The sequence below is a fragment of the Phyllopteryx taeniolatus genome, chromosome 7 (genome assembly GCF_024500385.1).
Source record: "Phyllopteryx taeniolatus isolate TA_2022b chromosome 7, UOR_Ptae_1.2, whole genome shotgun sequence".
NCBI lineage: Eukaryota > Metazoa > Chordata > Actinopteri > Syngnathiformes > Syngnathidae > Phyllopteryx > Phyllopteryx taeniolatus.
In genome coordinates this window covers 31,144,696-31,158,769 of record NC_084508.1, presented here as the reverse complement: position 1 = coordinate 31,158,769, position 14,074 = coordinate 31,144,696, and the positions used below count along the sequence as shown (strand labels likewise).

General features: G+C 40.4%; 1 protein-coding gene across 4 annotated transcripts in view; it reads left to right on the top strand.

The window, feature by feature from the left end:
- exoc2 (exocyst complex component 2) overlaps positions 1-14,074 on the top strand; it is a 130,993-nt gene that overhangs the window by 89,747 nt on the left and 27,172 nt on the right. For all 4 annotated transcript variants that reach the window (XM_061778378.1, XM_061778377.1, XM_061778379.1 and 1 more), the window contains 8 exons: positions 5,195-5,308; positions 6,418-6,542; positions 6,629-6,697; positions 6,800-6,957; positions 7,079-7,200; positions 8,467-8,528; positions 8,716-8,796; positions 9,287-9,346. In XM_061778378.1, the coding sequence (XP_061634362.1) occupies positions 5,195-5,308; positions 6,418-6,542; positions 6,629-6,697; positions 6,800-6,957; positions 7,079-7,200; positions 8,467-8,528; positions 8,716-8,796; positions 9,287-9,346 (791 nt within the window). The remainder of the gene's footprint in view (positions 1-5,194; positions 5,309-6,417; positions 6,543-6,628; positions 6,698-6,799; positions 6,958-7,078; positions 7,201-8,466; positions 8,529-8,715; positions 8,797-9,286; positions 9,347-14,074) is intronic.

The window sequence follows — 14,074 nt, the reverse complement described above, 5'->3', positions numbered from 1 at the left end:
AAAACTACGTCACACTGTCAGCGATTTCAAATTATGTCATTTGCAAGCTGTTTTGGTGTTCAAAGGCTCTTGCATTCAAAAGTCAAACTGCATAGATGTCAACCTTAAACCATGTCACAGACTCATTTTGACCTAAGTTATGCATAAAACAGTAGAACAAAAATTCTGAAGGAAGATTCTGGTGGAAGGAGACCTTTAAGCATTTCCTATCAGGCAGCTGGTACATGTTATGTGAGTCAGAAGTTAGGGAAAGTCAGCTGCCTCTGACGTACCGCTCTTGGTCTACATTCCCTACTCCATCGTCACCCTCCCCTGCCTGCCTGTTCGTCTCGAAGCCCATGTGTTTATTTTTTCTTGAATGTATGAGTAAGATAAAAGTGAGCAAGCATGGTTGTTGGATTTGGTTTTCAGGGCTTGACATCGCCCATGCAGTCTATCTTGTGCAAATTCATATACAGCGTCATAGATGGATTGAAACAATTACCCCCAACTAAAACAGCCAGCACAAAAATGTGGTTTAAAAAAGGTCCAGAAATGACAGAAATTCAACACCCACAGACATACACATTCACTATATACATTTCTACTATCCTACACTCAAGGCGTTCAAGTAAAAATTGTAAGTGGGTGGCTGCATCACTCAGTGTAGTTGGAATGTAAACATACCTCATGCTAAGAGTAATTATGATTTCCAGGGTTCAGACATCAAGTTGCTTTGCCCGCTGCCTAACCACAGGTAAATAGTGTCTTGATTGTCATGTCAAGTAATCAATGTACCTGATGTAATGTAAAGAAGAAAACATTTTACAGCAATCCCCCCCCCCCCCCCAAAAAAAACCCTGTCATGCTGAGTGGCTTGGTCATGCAGAATGGAGGATCTACCTTCTTATGCCCGAGCAGTTTTTATGTTCAACAGGGGAATGAAACATAGTGCCTCTGCGGTTATTTGTGTTATGATGGCTATTTATTGAAAAAGAAAAGAAAGGACAGAGAGAAAAATAAACCAGTAAAGAGAGGACACTGGCTGTAAGAAAAACAAACATGGTAAAAACAAAAAACGGATAGGATAGGACAGGATGGGTCCCGCGCAGGAACAGAGTTTAGTTAATCTTTTATCAGCTATTGATGAGCTAAACTATGAAGCTAACCTAGCCATCTTAATTCAGACAGATAAATGTACACGCCATCAAAGTTGTCTTTTATCTTTGAATGGCAAATCTTCCATGTTGCTCTTGTCTTTTCCTGATTTCATCCAAAAGATAATCCTTGAATCGAAATGAAATTATTCTTGGAGTTTCTTTCAAAACCAAAAGGCAGACTATATTGACAGTATGACCTGTCAAGTCATGTACAACCCCAATTCCAGTGAAGTTGGGACATTGTGTTAAACATAAATGAAAACAGAATACAATTATTTCCAAATTATGTTCGACCTATATTTAATTGAATACACTACAAAGACAAGATATTTAATGTTCAAACTGATAAACTTTATTATTTTTAGCAAATAATCATTAACTTTGAATTTTATGGCTGCAACGCGTTCCAAAAAAGCTGGGACAGGGTCATGTTTACCACTGTGTTACATCACCTTTTCTTTTAACAACATTCAATAAACGTTTGGGAACTGAGGTCACTAATTGTTGAAGCTTAGTAGCTGGAATTCTTTACCATTCTTGCTTGATATACAGCTTCAGCTGTTCAACAGTCCGCGGTCTTCGTATTGTACGCTTCATAATGTGCCACACATTTTCAATGGGAGACAGGTCTGGACTGCAGGCTGGCCAGTCTAGTGCCCGCACTCTTTTACTTCGAAGCCACGCTGTTGTAAAACGTGCAGAATGTGGTTTGGCATTGTCTTGCTGAAATAAGCAGGGGCGTCCATGAAAAAGACGTTGCTTGGATGGCAGCATATGTTTCTCAAAAACCTGCATGTACCTTTCAGCATTAATGGTGCCTTCACAGATGTGTAAGTTACCCTTGCCATTGGCACTAAAACAGCCCCATACCATCACAGATGCTGGCTTTTGAACTTTGCGTCCATAAAAGTCCGGAAGGTTCTTTTCCTCTCTTTGGCCCGGAGCACACGACGTCCACAATTTCCAAAAACAATTTGAAATGTGGACATGTCGGACCACAGAACACTTTTCCACTTTGCATCAGTCCATCATAGATGAGCTCGGGCCCAGAGAAGCCGGTGCTGTTTCTGGGTGTTGTTGATAAATGGCTTTTGCTTTGCATAGTAGAGTTTACTGACTTTGGTTTTCTGGAGTGTTCCGGAGCCCATGTGATGATATCCTTTACACATTGATGTCGGTTTTTGATGCAGTGCCGCCTGAGGGATCGAAGGTCACGGATTCAATGTTGGTTTTTGGCCTTACCGCTTACATCCAGTGATTTCTCCAGATTCTCTGAACCTTTTGATGATGATATGGACTGGAGATGATGAAATCCCTAAATTCCTTGCAATTGTACGTTGAGGAACATTGTCCTTAAACTGTTCGACTATTTGTAACGCACTTGTTCACAAAGAGGGGAACCTCGCCCCATCTTTGCTTGTGAATTACTGAGCAATTCAGGGAAGCTCCTTTTATACCCAGTCATGGCACCCACCTGTTCCCAATTAGCCTGTTCACCTGTGGGATGTTCCAAACAGGTGTTTGATGAGCATTCCTCAACTTTCTCAGTTTTTTAGCCACCTGTCCCAGCTTTTTTGGAACGTGTTGGAGCCATAAAAGTTAAAAGTTAATGATTATTTGCTAAAAACAATAAAGTTTGTCAGTTTGAACATTAAATATCTTGTCTTTGTAGTGTATTCAATTAAATATAGATTGAACATGATTTCCAAATCATTGTATTCTGTTTTTATTTAGGTTTAACACAACGTCCCAACTTCATTGGAATTGGGGTTATAGTTGAAGTTAAAGTCAAGTTGAATCTTTCATACGCTTTAGCCAAGCAAGTCATAAAATCAGCAACTCGTGACTCGAGTCCCCTACCTCTGGTTCCCACTACCCGTTGTCACTCAAACATGAATACTACATCAAGTCGTTGATGTCGTCTTGACTGATAGAATCTGTGTGCTTTTGAATACAGTGTCTGGCATTTTTATTTGTGGTAATTTAATCAACCGCAAATATGCACTCAATTAACCAACTGTGCGTACCAGCTAATCATATTTTACAAAGAAAATATGTAAATACCTGGTTTACCTTGTAGGAAATTTTGAGGAAAAGTTATTTCCTTTGTATTTTGTTTATTCTATGAAATGGAGTTCTGTTGAATGATGTGACCACAAACTAATTACAGGTCACTACACTCATAATTCAGTACATAAACAAAGCATCTAGGTTTCATTTAGTACTGCTGGAGTCTTTTATTCTATTAAAAGAGTTCAGATCATCAAATCACAGCTCCACGAGGCTTGATTGGGCAGATATCCACACCTTACATTTTTAAACAAATGACTATCATTGTCCTTGTGGGACTATTTGCAGACTTTTTCTTTGTTTTTCTGTCTTCTCTCCTCCTTTTCTCAGCAGCACATACTCGGCCACCTGGTAGCTATTCACCATCTGTGGTCTTTACTGCTCACCTCTTGCCCGAACCCATGCCTCTTGAAACATCCCTTCACTCAGGCAACCTTCAGACAGCCACCATTGGGAAACCACATCCACTGCATGGCTCAGCCTCACACTTCCTCCCTGTCCTACCCACCATTATCTTGCATAACTGTATCCTCTTTACCGGTACCGACAGGCACCACTTGACTTTAGCCTCTTTCTCCTTACTTTACTGTATATCACATGTTCCGGTGTACAACTAAACATCGTTTTTATTAGCATCAAACGTATCAGAAATCATTGTTCTGATGGTGGGTCTACAGTAACTTACATAAGTCTAAGGACTCTAGCAGTAAAAGTTGCATCCATTTAGTTGAACCCCAATGCTCCCAATCTGACTGTGCCTGATTCAATTATAGACTGCAGTTCTCCCATTTCCTGAACAGCGCTTCTTCTGCCAATGTCAATACAATTTGCAGGAAAATTAGTTCATAGGAAAATACGTTTGTCAGCGAATAATTAGAGGGACTCTGGTGTTCAGAAATTTGACAAGGAGACATGAGGTTGTGATTAGGCTCAATCAGTTCTACATTAGAAGGGTGTGAATTAACACCTTTTAGATTGTCTGCTCCAATAACTAAATTGGAACTTAAATTTGTGTGTTCAAATACATTGCCGTCTCACAAAAAGACCGATATTACAGTATTCTGCTATCGCTGAAATAGACAAATTTCCTTATGCATAACAGAATATGCATCTCTTAGATGTAATAAGAAAGTGATCAAAGTTCAGTGTCTAGATTATATTTTTGGAAAGAGAATGGCATGCACATTCATACCCCTCTCTTTCCCTCCCTCCCTCTCTTCCTCTCTCCCTCCCACTTTTGCTTTCTCTCTCGCTCTCTTGCTCGCACGCACACAATTGTCGACGCTTCTCAGCCAACACCTGGAAAAACACCAGCTCTCATCCCTCTAATGAGAGAAAAACATCAGAGTGAAAACAAAGTTTTACATATCAGATGTAATGTGTGGGATATGAGCGATACTAGTTATGTACGTGTTATTGACACAAAATTATGTGCACAGCCATTATGCATTTGCACTGTTCCGAGGGGTTTCTCATTCATCAAATTTCTTACATATCATAGTCGGTCGGTCAATGACTCTTTAGTAGTAGTTTTATAAATGAAGCCCGTATCAAAAGTCATGTTTTAATTCATTATTCTATAGGTGTCTTTTGTGGTATTTTAACTCTCCAGCCAAGCTACCAAATTGCTGAGGGCTTAAATGCTTTATCAACCCAACACAGCTAGCTCCCTGTTGCCATCTGGTGTATTTCTGCTCTCAGGCAACCTGGATTAAATTAAATAGAGGCCAATGGTGTAAACCTACTTTACCCCAGCTATCACAAAGCTTACCAACCTGTTTTTGCAAGAGCTGGATCAGAACAAAAATAAAGAAAGCATAAGATGACTGAATCAGCATTGTTTATTGTGAAACCCTTCTGAGATTATGGAGGAATGTGGAATTGTAAAAATGTCTGATTGGATTATTTGATATTTGAAGTATGTGTTTGTGTTGAGTTAATTTGTCCTGTACTGCCCCCTCTCCTCATTTTGCTGTATGTTTCAGTCTGTGTAGGAGCTCTGGATCTGGAGGGGGGTACTCGTCCGTCGGCCCTCACCGGGCTAAACCACACATCATCTTTGAAGAGAGGGGGTAGCCTGCAAATGACAAGACATAGCAGTGAGGACCACAGTCACCGGACATTTCACCCACACATTACATGGATACATTTCTTCATCTTGTATGTACAACAATGTAGTACAATGTGTGTGTACACATCAAATTTCTGAAAATGCCTGAATTTTAATGTTGTATTTTCTAGATATTAAAAATGCACAGAATGTTCAAAATTATTTGAAAAATAATTGAAATATGTCTTCATGTTTTACCTTAAACTTAGCAACGAGCAAACAAGATAAAGCTCATACACAGAACCACACTGATACATTGTCACAAATGTAATATATCCATTCCATTTTATCATTAAGATAAAATTACATTGTAAATTCTTCAATAGTTTGTTTTTCAACATAAAGACAAAGCTTTTGTGACTTGTCTAAAAGTTGTTGTGCAGGCACAATTTTATATGATTTTATTTATTTATTTTTTTAATTATTTTATTTTTTGGGGGGTGAATTTACTGAATGTGAGTTTCACTATTGGTGGGTACAAATGGCAGCGAATGAAGTACTGCTTATCTTTGATCCTCAAGTGTTCCAGTAGGAGCAATGACTGAAGTGATGACAGTAGTCTCAGCTATGAGGCAAAAGAGTGTACTGTATTGTCACCATCCATCCATCCATTTTCTGAGCCGCTTCTCCTCACTAGGGTCGCGGGCGTGCTGGAGCCTATCCCAGCTGTCATCGGGCAGGAGGCAGGGTACACCCTGAACTGGTTGCCAGCCAATCGCAGGGCACATACAAACAAACAACCATCTGCACTCACATTCACACCTACGGGCAATTTAGAGTCTCAAATTCATGCATGTTTTTGGGAGAGGAAACCGGAGTACCCGGAGAAAACCCACGCAGGCACGGGGAGAACATGCAAACTCCACACAGGCGGGGCCGGGATTGAACCCGGGACCTCAGAACTGTGAGGCTGACGCTCTAACCAGTCGTCCACCGTGCCGCTGTATTGTCACCAGTTTTGTTTAATTTGGGGAAACTTCACACTTTGAGTTGGGTTTCGGCAACTCTTATATTCAATGCCCAACATTTAAATAAGAGACTCCATGCATGATTTTGGGTGATTGATTTATAAAGTACTCGTATGTTTATCCCTTTTAGACTGGCACTTTGAAACCCCTCAGCAGGTGCAATTTTTGGAAAAGCTTTCAGACGTGGTGATTGGCCAGCTGCCTAACTTCTGGAAGCTTTGGATTTCTTATGTTAATGGGAGTCTTTTTAGTGAGGTAAGTACCGCAAACATTATTACAGTGAGAAGTAAGATCTGCAGGTAGCAGACAGCAGATTTTTTGTGTCCCCATCTCTTCTGCAGACTGGAGAAAAATCTGGACAAGTGGAAAAATCTAAGAAGAATGCCCGACAACGACAAAATGATTTCAAAGTATGGAATGTAACAGTGAAGCTTCAAAGAAATGTCTTACTGACAGTGTTTCAACTCACTCTGGAGTATAGGTCCCCCTAACTGTCTATATTGTCTGTGTAGAAAATGATTGAGGAACTGACCAATCGGTTAGTTAAGTTTGTCCGTGGAGCCCTCCTTCCCACTACACTGCCACAAGGGGAGCAAAGTCTTTATGGAGGGTGGGAGAACAAGACAGAACTTTCTGGGACCTGGCTCACGCAAATCATTCACACTGTCAGGTGAATGGACTTTGAATAGAATTAACTGTTTGATGCATGTACACCATGTGTTTTTAGAATCTTTAATGTCTGGGCTGCTGTATAATTTAATGACCTCTATCTTCTGATGGTTCTCCTCCAGGGGTTGTTTTGAAGCTTTGTCTGCCTTGGAGATCCCAAATGATCTGTTGCAGGTGATCCAGGATCTGCTGCTGGAATTGAGAGTTCACTGCCTCATGGTGACACTGCTGCACACTACTGATGGTGAGAGAGGCCTGCCCAGAGGAAAGAGTGTTACGGTATATTACATGTATTATAGAGTTTAAAGCACCAAATAAACAGCAGTGTGTTTTGGAATAGTTCAGTTGAAATATGAACGCCTAAGAATGGACCTAAGAAAACAACACTGGGAAGCATATTGGAAAAGACTTGTGTAAGTTGATCAGTACAGGTTTCGGAACTGGAACTGCCAGTGTGCAACACAGGAACTCCTGCTACTTTTTTTTTTTTTTTTTTTTTTTTTTTTTAAATTCAAAAGCTGTAGACATCTTGGCTGGTTAAAATACAATACCATCATACAAACACAAATGCATTAATGTATGCAACTCAGCAGACAGCATTATTGTTTTGTAAGTTTTCATTCACAGGCGTTCTGGAGCCTTTCCTAGCTATCTTCGGGGGAGAGGCGGGATACACCGTTAACTGGTCGGCAGCCAATCACAGGGCACATATAAACAAACAAGGGTCACGGGAGTGCTGGAGACTATCCCAGCTATCTTCGGGCAAGAGGTGGGGTACAACCTGAACTGATTGCCAGCCAATCGCAGGGCTCACGTAGACAAAAAAACATTTGCACTCACTTTCACACCTACGGGCAATTTAGAGTCTTCAATTAACCTTCCATGCATGTTTTGGGGATGTGGGAGGAAACAGGAGTACCCAGAGAAAACCCACGTAGGCACAGAGAGAACATGTAAAGTCCACACAGGCGAGGCCAGATTTGAACCCGGGTCCTCAGAACTGTGAGGCAGATGTGCTAACCAGTTGTCCACCAGACCGCTTGGGAAGGCTGTTTAGTGCAAATTCCATTTAATTCTGAGTTTTTTCTTTTAAAACTACCTTGCAATCGGATGGCAACCAGTCCAAGGGTGTACCACACTTCTTGCCCAAAGTTAGCTGGGATTGGCTCCACTCACCCACAACCCTAATGAAGACAAGAGGTATAGAAAATCGATGATTGGATTGTAGACTACAAAATGCACAATTTTACATTTTTACGATGTACATTGGGCTTTCAAACACTGCTTTGCCGTTCTTTAACTTCCAGAAACACAAATTCACAGAAAAAGGGCATCAATATGCATGTTATACAGGTAGGACTCTGTAAACAGACAGACCCACATCCTTATAGATGATAAAGGACAGTAAAAGAGTTTGCAGCAATACACTTCATATCTGGTTTCTGTATTGTGCTTGACCAATCTCTAACTGGAAGAAAACATATGCTGAGCTAATTTGTGTGCTTTTCAGATGTCAGGAGCCTGGCTGAGAAGGAAGACTGGGTGGTAGATAATGAGGGCCTTACTGGGCTGGTGAGGATGCATGATATTTTATTATTGAAAGTTTTTCCCTACGTTATCTTACACACATATTTATTTTATTTTATTTCTTTTTTGCTGAATAACCCCTAGATTGTCAGGACAAATGCCTTGTTTTTTGGCAAACATTTCTGAGGATGTTATATTATATTTTCATGTCTTCTTTTGCTTATTTGGTCAGCCATCTCAGTTTGAACAGTCTGTGGTCCAGATGCTGCAATCACTCAGAGAGCCTCTGGAGATCAAACCAGGAGAGATCAATGTAAGATAGTAATCATAGCTGCAGAAATATGTGTGTTTGTCATAATGTTACATAATTCATGCTTACTGCATTACTTTTTACCAATTGACTTGTTTTTGGGAGAGTTATTTTCAGTGACTTCAAAGCAAAAACTACTTCTTTTACACAATTTCCTACTTGAACTTTTCACCTTCTCCTTCTAGAAGACCATGCTGTGAAAACTGGATCTACTGCTACACTGTAGCTGCACACAGCTTTTAGACAAGACCAAAAGCTGATCACTAATGAAGTTTACGCATAAATTTTGTTTGTGTCACTGCCTATGCTCAAGTACTCGGTAGGATATAGCCAAAATCCTGCAACACTGCGATTAACACGCCTTAAGCTATCGAATTATGTTTGTCACAGTTACTTATATTTAATGTAAACAAAAGCAATACAAAACCTAATTATTTAGTAACAGATATAAATAGAGCAGGTGATATTCTATTCATGTGCAATATTTCCACAGATACTACAGCTGGACCAAGTTCAAGACCAAGCCTCAGACCTCTGCGTGAGCATCATGAAGGTAAGGATATTTTTTTCACTCAAGCTACACTGGTAGAAAAAATGTATGCCTTTTGAATTTTAAAGTAAAGTCCAACAAACCAAACATTCATCATCAATGTGCACTGTAACTAGTTGTTGCAGAAACTCTCATCTGCATCCTGACTACTGCCGAGGTGCCCTCGAGCAAACCCCCAAGCTCATCTCGGGTGCAATCACTGTTTGCATGCCCCATCACTCTTAAGCTTCCTACTTGCATCCCTATATTTGTGCGCTCTGCTTATCTGTATGGTGTGCAACAAAAAGCAGCCTCTGAATTGAATTTCCCTTTGAGGGATTATAATAATATAGTATTGTAGTTTGTCACTGTATGTTCATTAGTGTTAGACAAAAGTATTGACTTGGCATAAATAAAATGTCCCCTATCAGCACAGCCTACTCTCACAGTTTATTTGCTTACAAACACATTTATGATTACGAGAATACTTGACCATCTAACAATGTAAAATTCTTTGATGCTGACTCTTTCAATTTTATTGGGCTCAGTGTTGTATACAATTTTAAACAGAAATGAGGAATTTCAAATTTATTTCATCTTTATTCTCAAATTTGTGACGGATCACTGGTTTGCACTGAGAAGTAAGCAATTAATCCAGTATTACATTCAATGACAAAAAAATAAAAATTCTGTTCATGAATGCAATAAAATAGAAATAATTTGTCATCTCAATCAATAAATAATGTACCTTGTCCAGTGTAATGTACCTTACAATTTTTTGAAGAGTAATTTCAAGGATAAGAATAAAAATGTTTGCATCTAAACATTTTGGTTAAATACATTCAACATACTAGATAGCTGAGTCTGGGTCCGGACCCAGCAGCTGTCCCATACGGACCCAGACCCACACCAAAAAGTAAGGGTTATGATTCAAACCAGACGGAGCGCTTCTATTTTAAGCGGCGCAGCCATTGTAGGCTATATGGTATTGTTTTAATGGATGACAAAATGTACAAACGCCATCCCACATGACCTTACTCAGCCAATCAAGTCTCCATTTTAGGTGGGAAACACTGTGATTTACACTGCAGACTAGACAAAGAGGCGGCACGGTGGACGACTGGTTAGCACATCTGCCACACACTTCTGAGGACCAGGGTTCAAATCCCGGCTCCGCCTGTGTGGAGTTTGCATGTTCTCCTCGTGCCTGCATTGGTTTTCTCCGGGTACTCCGGTTTCCTCTCACATCCCAAAAACATGCATGGTAGATTGATTGAAGACTCTAAATTGCCTTTAGGTGTGAATGTGAGTGCAAATGGTTGTTTGTTTATATGTGCCCTGCGATTGGCTGGCGACCAGTTCAGGGTGTACCCCGTCCCTCGCCCGAAGATAGCTGAGATAGGCTCCAGCACGCCCGTGACCCTAGTGAGGATAAGCGGTACAGAAAATGGATGGATGGATCTGACAAAGACAGAGAGAGAAGGAGAAGGAGGAAAAAAAAAACATAAAGGGAGAGAAAACGCAACAAATGGCATTCTCCCAAAAAAATGATAATGGAATGACCAGAGTCATTTCTGTTTCTACTTCCTACTGGGAGCACTGATTAAAAGTGCAAAGGTGAAATTCCATTTTGAGACAAAGCATAATTTTTTAACTTTTGAACAACCATTGCCCCTCAAGATCTGAAGTGGGATTACAGAACATCCTGGCCAGACAAGCAAGAGGGCAATCCTATCACTGAGTGTAAAAGTGGAGGAGTTGATTATGAGGGGTAGAAAGTGAACCTCTAAAACCGTTAAATTGTTATGATGTGTTTAAGTTATTATGTAGAATTGTTTAAGACTGCTGAAACAGAAAAGGGGAAAGTCACACTTTTCCTTTATTTTAGTAGAATTCTTTCCCATTCTTGCTTGATGTACAGTTTCAGCTGTTCAATAGTCCGGGGTCTCCGTTGTCGTATTTTACGCTTCATAATGCGCCATACGGCAGCACGGTGGCCGACTGGTGCCTGTGTGGGTTTTCTCCAGTTACTCCAGTTTCCTCCCACACCCCAAAAAAAACATGCATGGTAGGTTAATTGAAGTCTCTAAATTGCCTCTAGGTGTGAATGTGAGTGCGAATGGTTGTTTGTTTATGTGTGCCCTGTGATTAGCTGGCAACCAGTTCAGAGTGTACCCCGCCTCCTGCCCGATGATAGCTGGGATAGGCTCCAGCACTCCCGCGACCCTTGTGAGGATAAGCGGCTCAGAAAATGGATGGATGGATAATGCGCCATACATTTTCATTGGGAGACAGGTCTGGACTGCAGGCAGGCCAGCCTTGTATTCGCATTCTTTTACTACGAAGCCACGCTGCTGTAACACGGGCAGAATGTGGTTTGGCATTGGAATTGTGGTTGTACATACATGCAAATCAGTCGCCTTTGGGTGAAATTCGCCGTTTTGAACTCAAAATATGCCATTTACGTGAATCATATAGATCCGATGAGTTTTTCCTGGGGAGGGGGGATCGGCGTCGCTGTCGTCATAGGCTGTTTCGTACTCCTTGAACGCTGGCAGTTAGCGGTAACTGTACTCCGTTACAATGATCTAAATGTCGCTCACTACTTTGATTTATCAATTATTGCTTATTTATCAACTATTTCGTGCGTGAGACGACTTCGACTTCCGCATTGGGCGCTGTTTGCGGCAATCTAATTTAAACGCTAGTGACGTTTAAGTCTAGTTCACCAATCAAACGACAAAAGAATGTCACATGATCTCACACAACTCTTGTAATGGGCTTCCCGGGCATAGGTACTTACACTAGATAAACCAACCCGGCTTATCGTCGTGCCTAAATGGCCACCATTTTGGGAAGGTCATCGTAACCATGCAGTCAATGGCCCGAAACTCGTGTTTACATTTAGACGAACAAAAACAACAGCGTTCATGTATTGTAGTATTTGTCTGGCACTGTCTGCCCAAACGTCGATATTTCAGCTCACTTATAACTTGAGAAAACACCGTGCAGTAAATTGCAATATATATATATTTTTTTTTAATTGTAATGTTTGTGCTATTTACTTGATTAATTATTTCACTGTGTACCTTTTACTCTTACTCAAATATTTTACTTTTACTTGAGTCAAGTAACAGTACTCTACTGAGTACAATATTTGTACAATAGTTTTTACTCTACCCACCTCTGGAGCTGACATCCTCTATTGCTACTCTTATGTTTAAGAAACATTTTTGCTCATCAGATTAGCCAGTGTCGTATTTGTTGCACTGGTCTTTTGTATTTTAGCGTTGAGGTGCTGTGGGTCGTGGCGAAACCAGGAAAGCACACGTAACATCGGCGACAAGAGCTGAACCCGCGAGTACATCTTGTATTAATTAGATCGGATGTTAATGTTAAATGTATTAAGCGACCAAGCGATGTTAAGCATTATGTCACACCACAGAATGAACTAACTTCAAATTCAGAAATTCCATTCCATTTTCCATACCGCTTATCCTCACTAGGGTTGCGGGCGTGCTGGGCTGGAGCCAATGCCAGTTATCTTCGGGCGAGAGGCGGGGTACACCCTGAACTGGAAATTCAGAAATGGCCAATAAAAACAGAAAAATGTTGTACTTACATTTTCCTGGAGGATGCATTTGGGAATAGCATTTGAAGTTGTTAATAGTGAAAAATGAAGTGAAACAGACAATGATTTTAGTCAATTATTTTCCAGAATGAGAGTGCTTAAAGAGGAGGATGCTATTCATGTGGCGCAGCTTGAAGCAGGCAACAGGTGAAGGTGGAGCTGGGCCTGACTGAAGTTGGATGCCAAAACAAAAAAGCAAAGAAATTAGGCAAATTTAATTTTAATCTTAAATCGTGAGGATAAGCGGAACGGAAGATGAATGAATAAATGAATTTTTACATCAACAAGTACTTGAGCGGTGTAAATAAATGTTTTTCTGCGTGAATAAAATTTGTTGATTTTGCTTTATTGTACTCTTGAGAGTCTTCCAGATTGCTTAATTTATGTTAAAATAAAAAAATAATTATCTGCCGGGTCCCGGGGGATCCCCTACAATGTATTTTATTTTTTATTTTTTTTGTCACCTTTTTCATGCCTTTGGTGTTTGCATGTGTGATTCTGGTATATGAGAGAACATTACACGGTTCATAAGCTTAATTACCCTACCAGAATTTGTAAGATATTAATCTAATAGATAATATTACCCTCTGAGCTCTGGTGAAAGGAACTCTGAATGCTTCAGCATACCAAGAGATTTTGGACATTTCCAACTTTGTGGGAAATGTTTGGAGATGGCCTCTTTCTGTTCCAACATGTCTGTGGATCAATGCACAAATCAGGGTTCATAAAGACACGGATGAGTGAGTTTGATGTCGATGAACTTGATTGGCCTGCACAATCCTGACCTCAACCCTATAGAAGACTTTTGGATGAGTTAGAGCGGAGACTGAGAGCCAGGCCTTCTCATCCGACATCAGCGTATAATCTCACAAATATGTTCCTGGAAGAATGGGCAAAAACTCCTAATAAACAAGATTTGAAAGTCTTCCCAAAAGTGTTTAAGATGTTATAGCTGCAAAGGGTGGCCCGACGTCATAATAAACCCCATGGATTAAGAATGGGATATCACTTAAATTCATATGTGAGTCAAGGCAGGTGAGCGAATACTTTTTGCAATGTAGTGTATGTTCAGTTCTGTGTTACTTGACAATAAAAAATGCCAAACGTTTTTTGAAATGTAG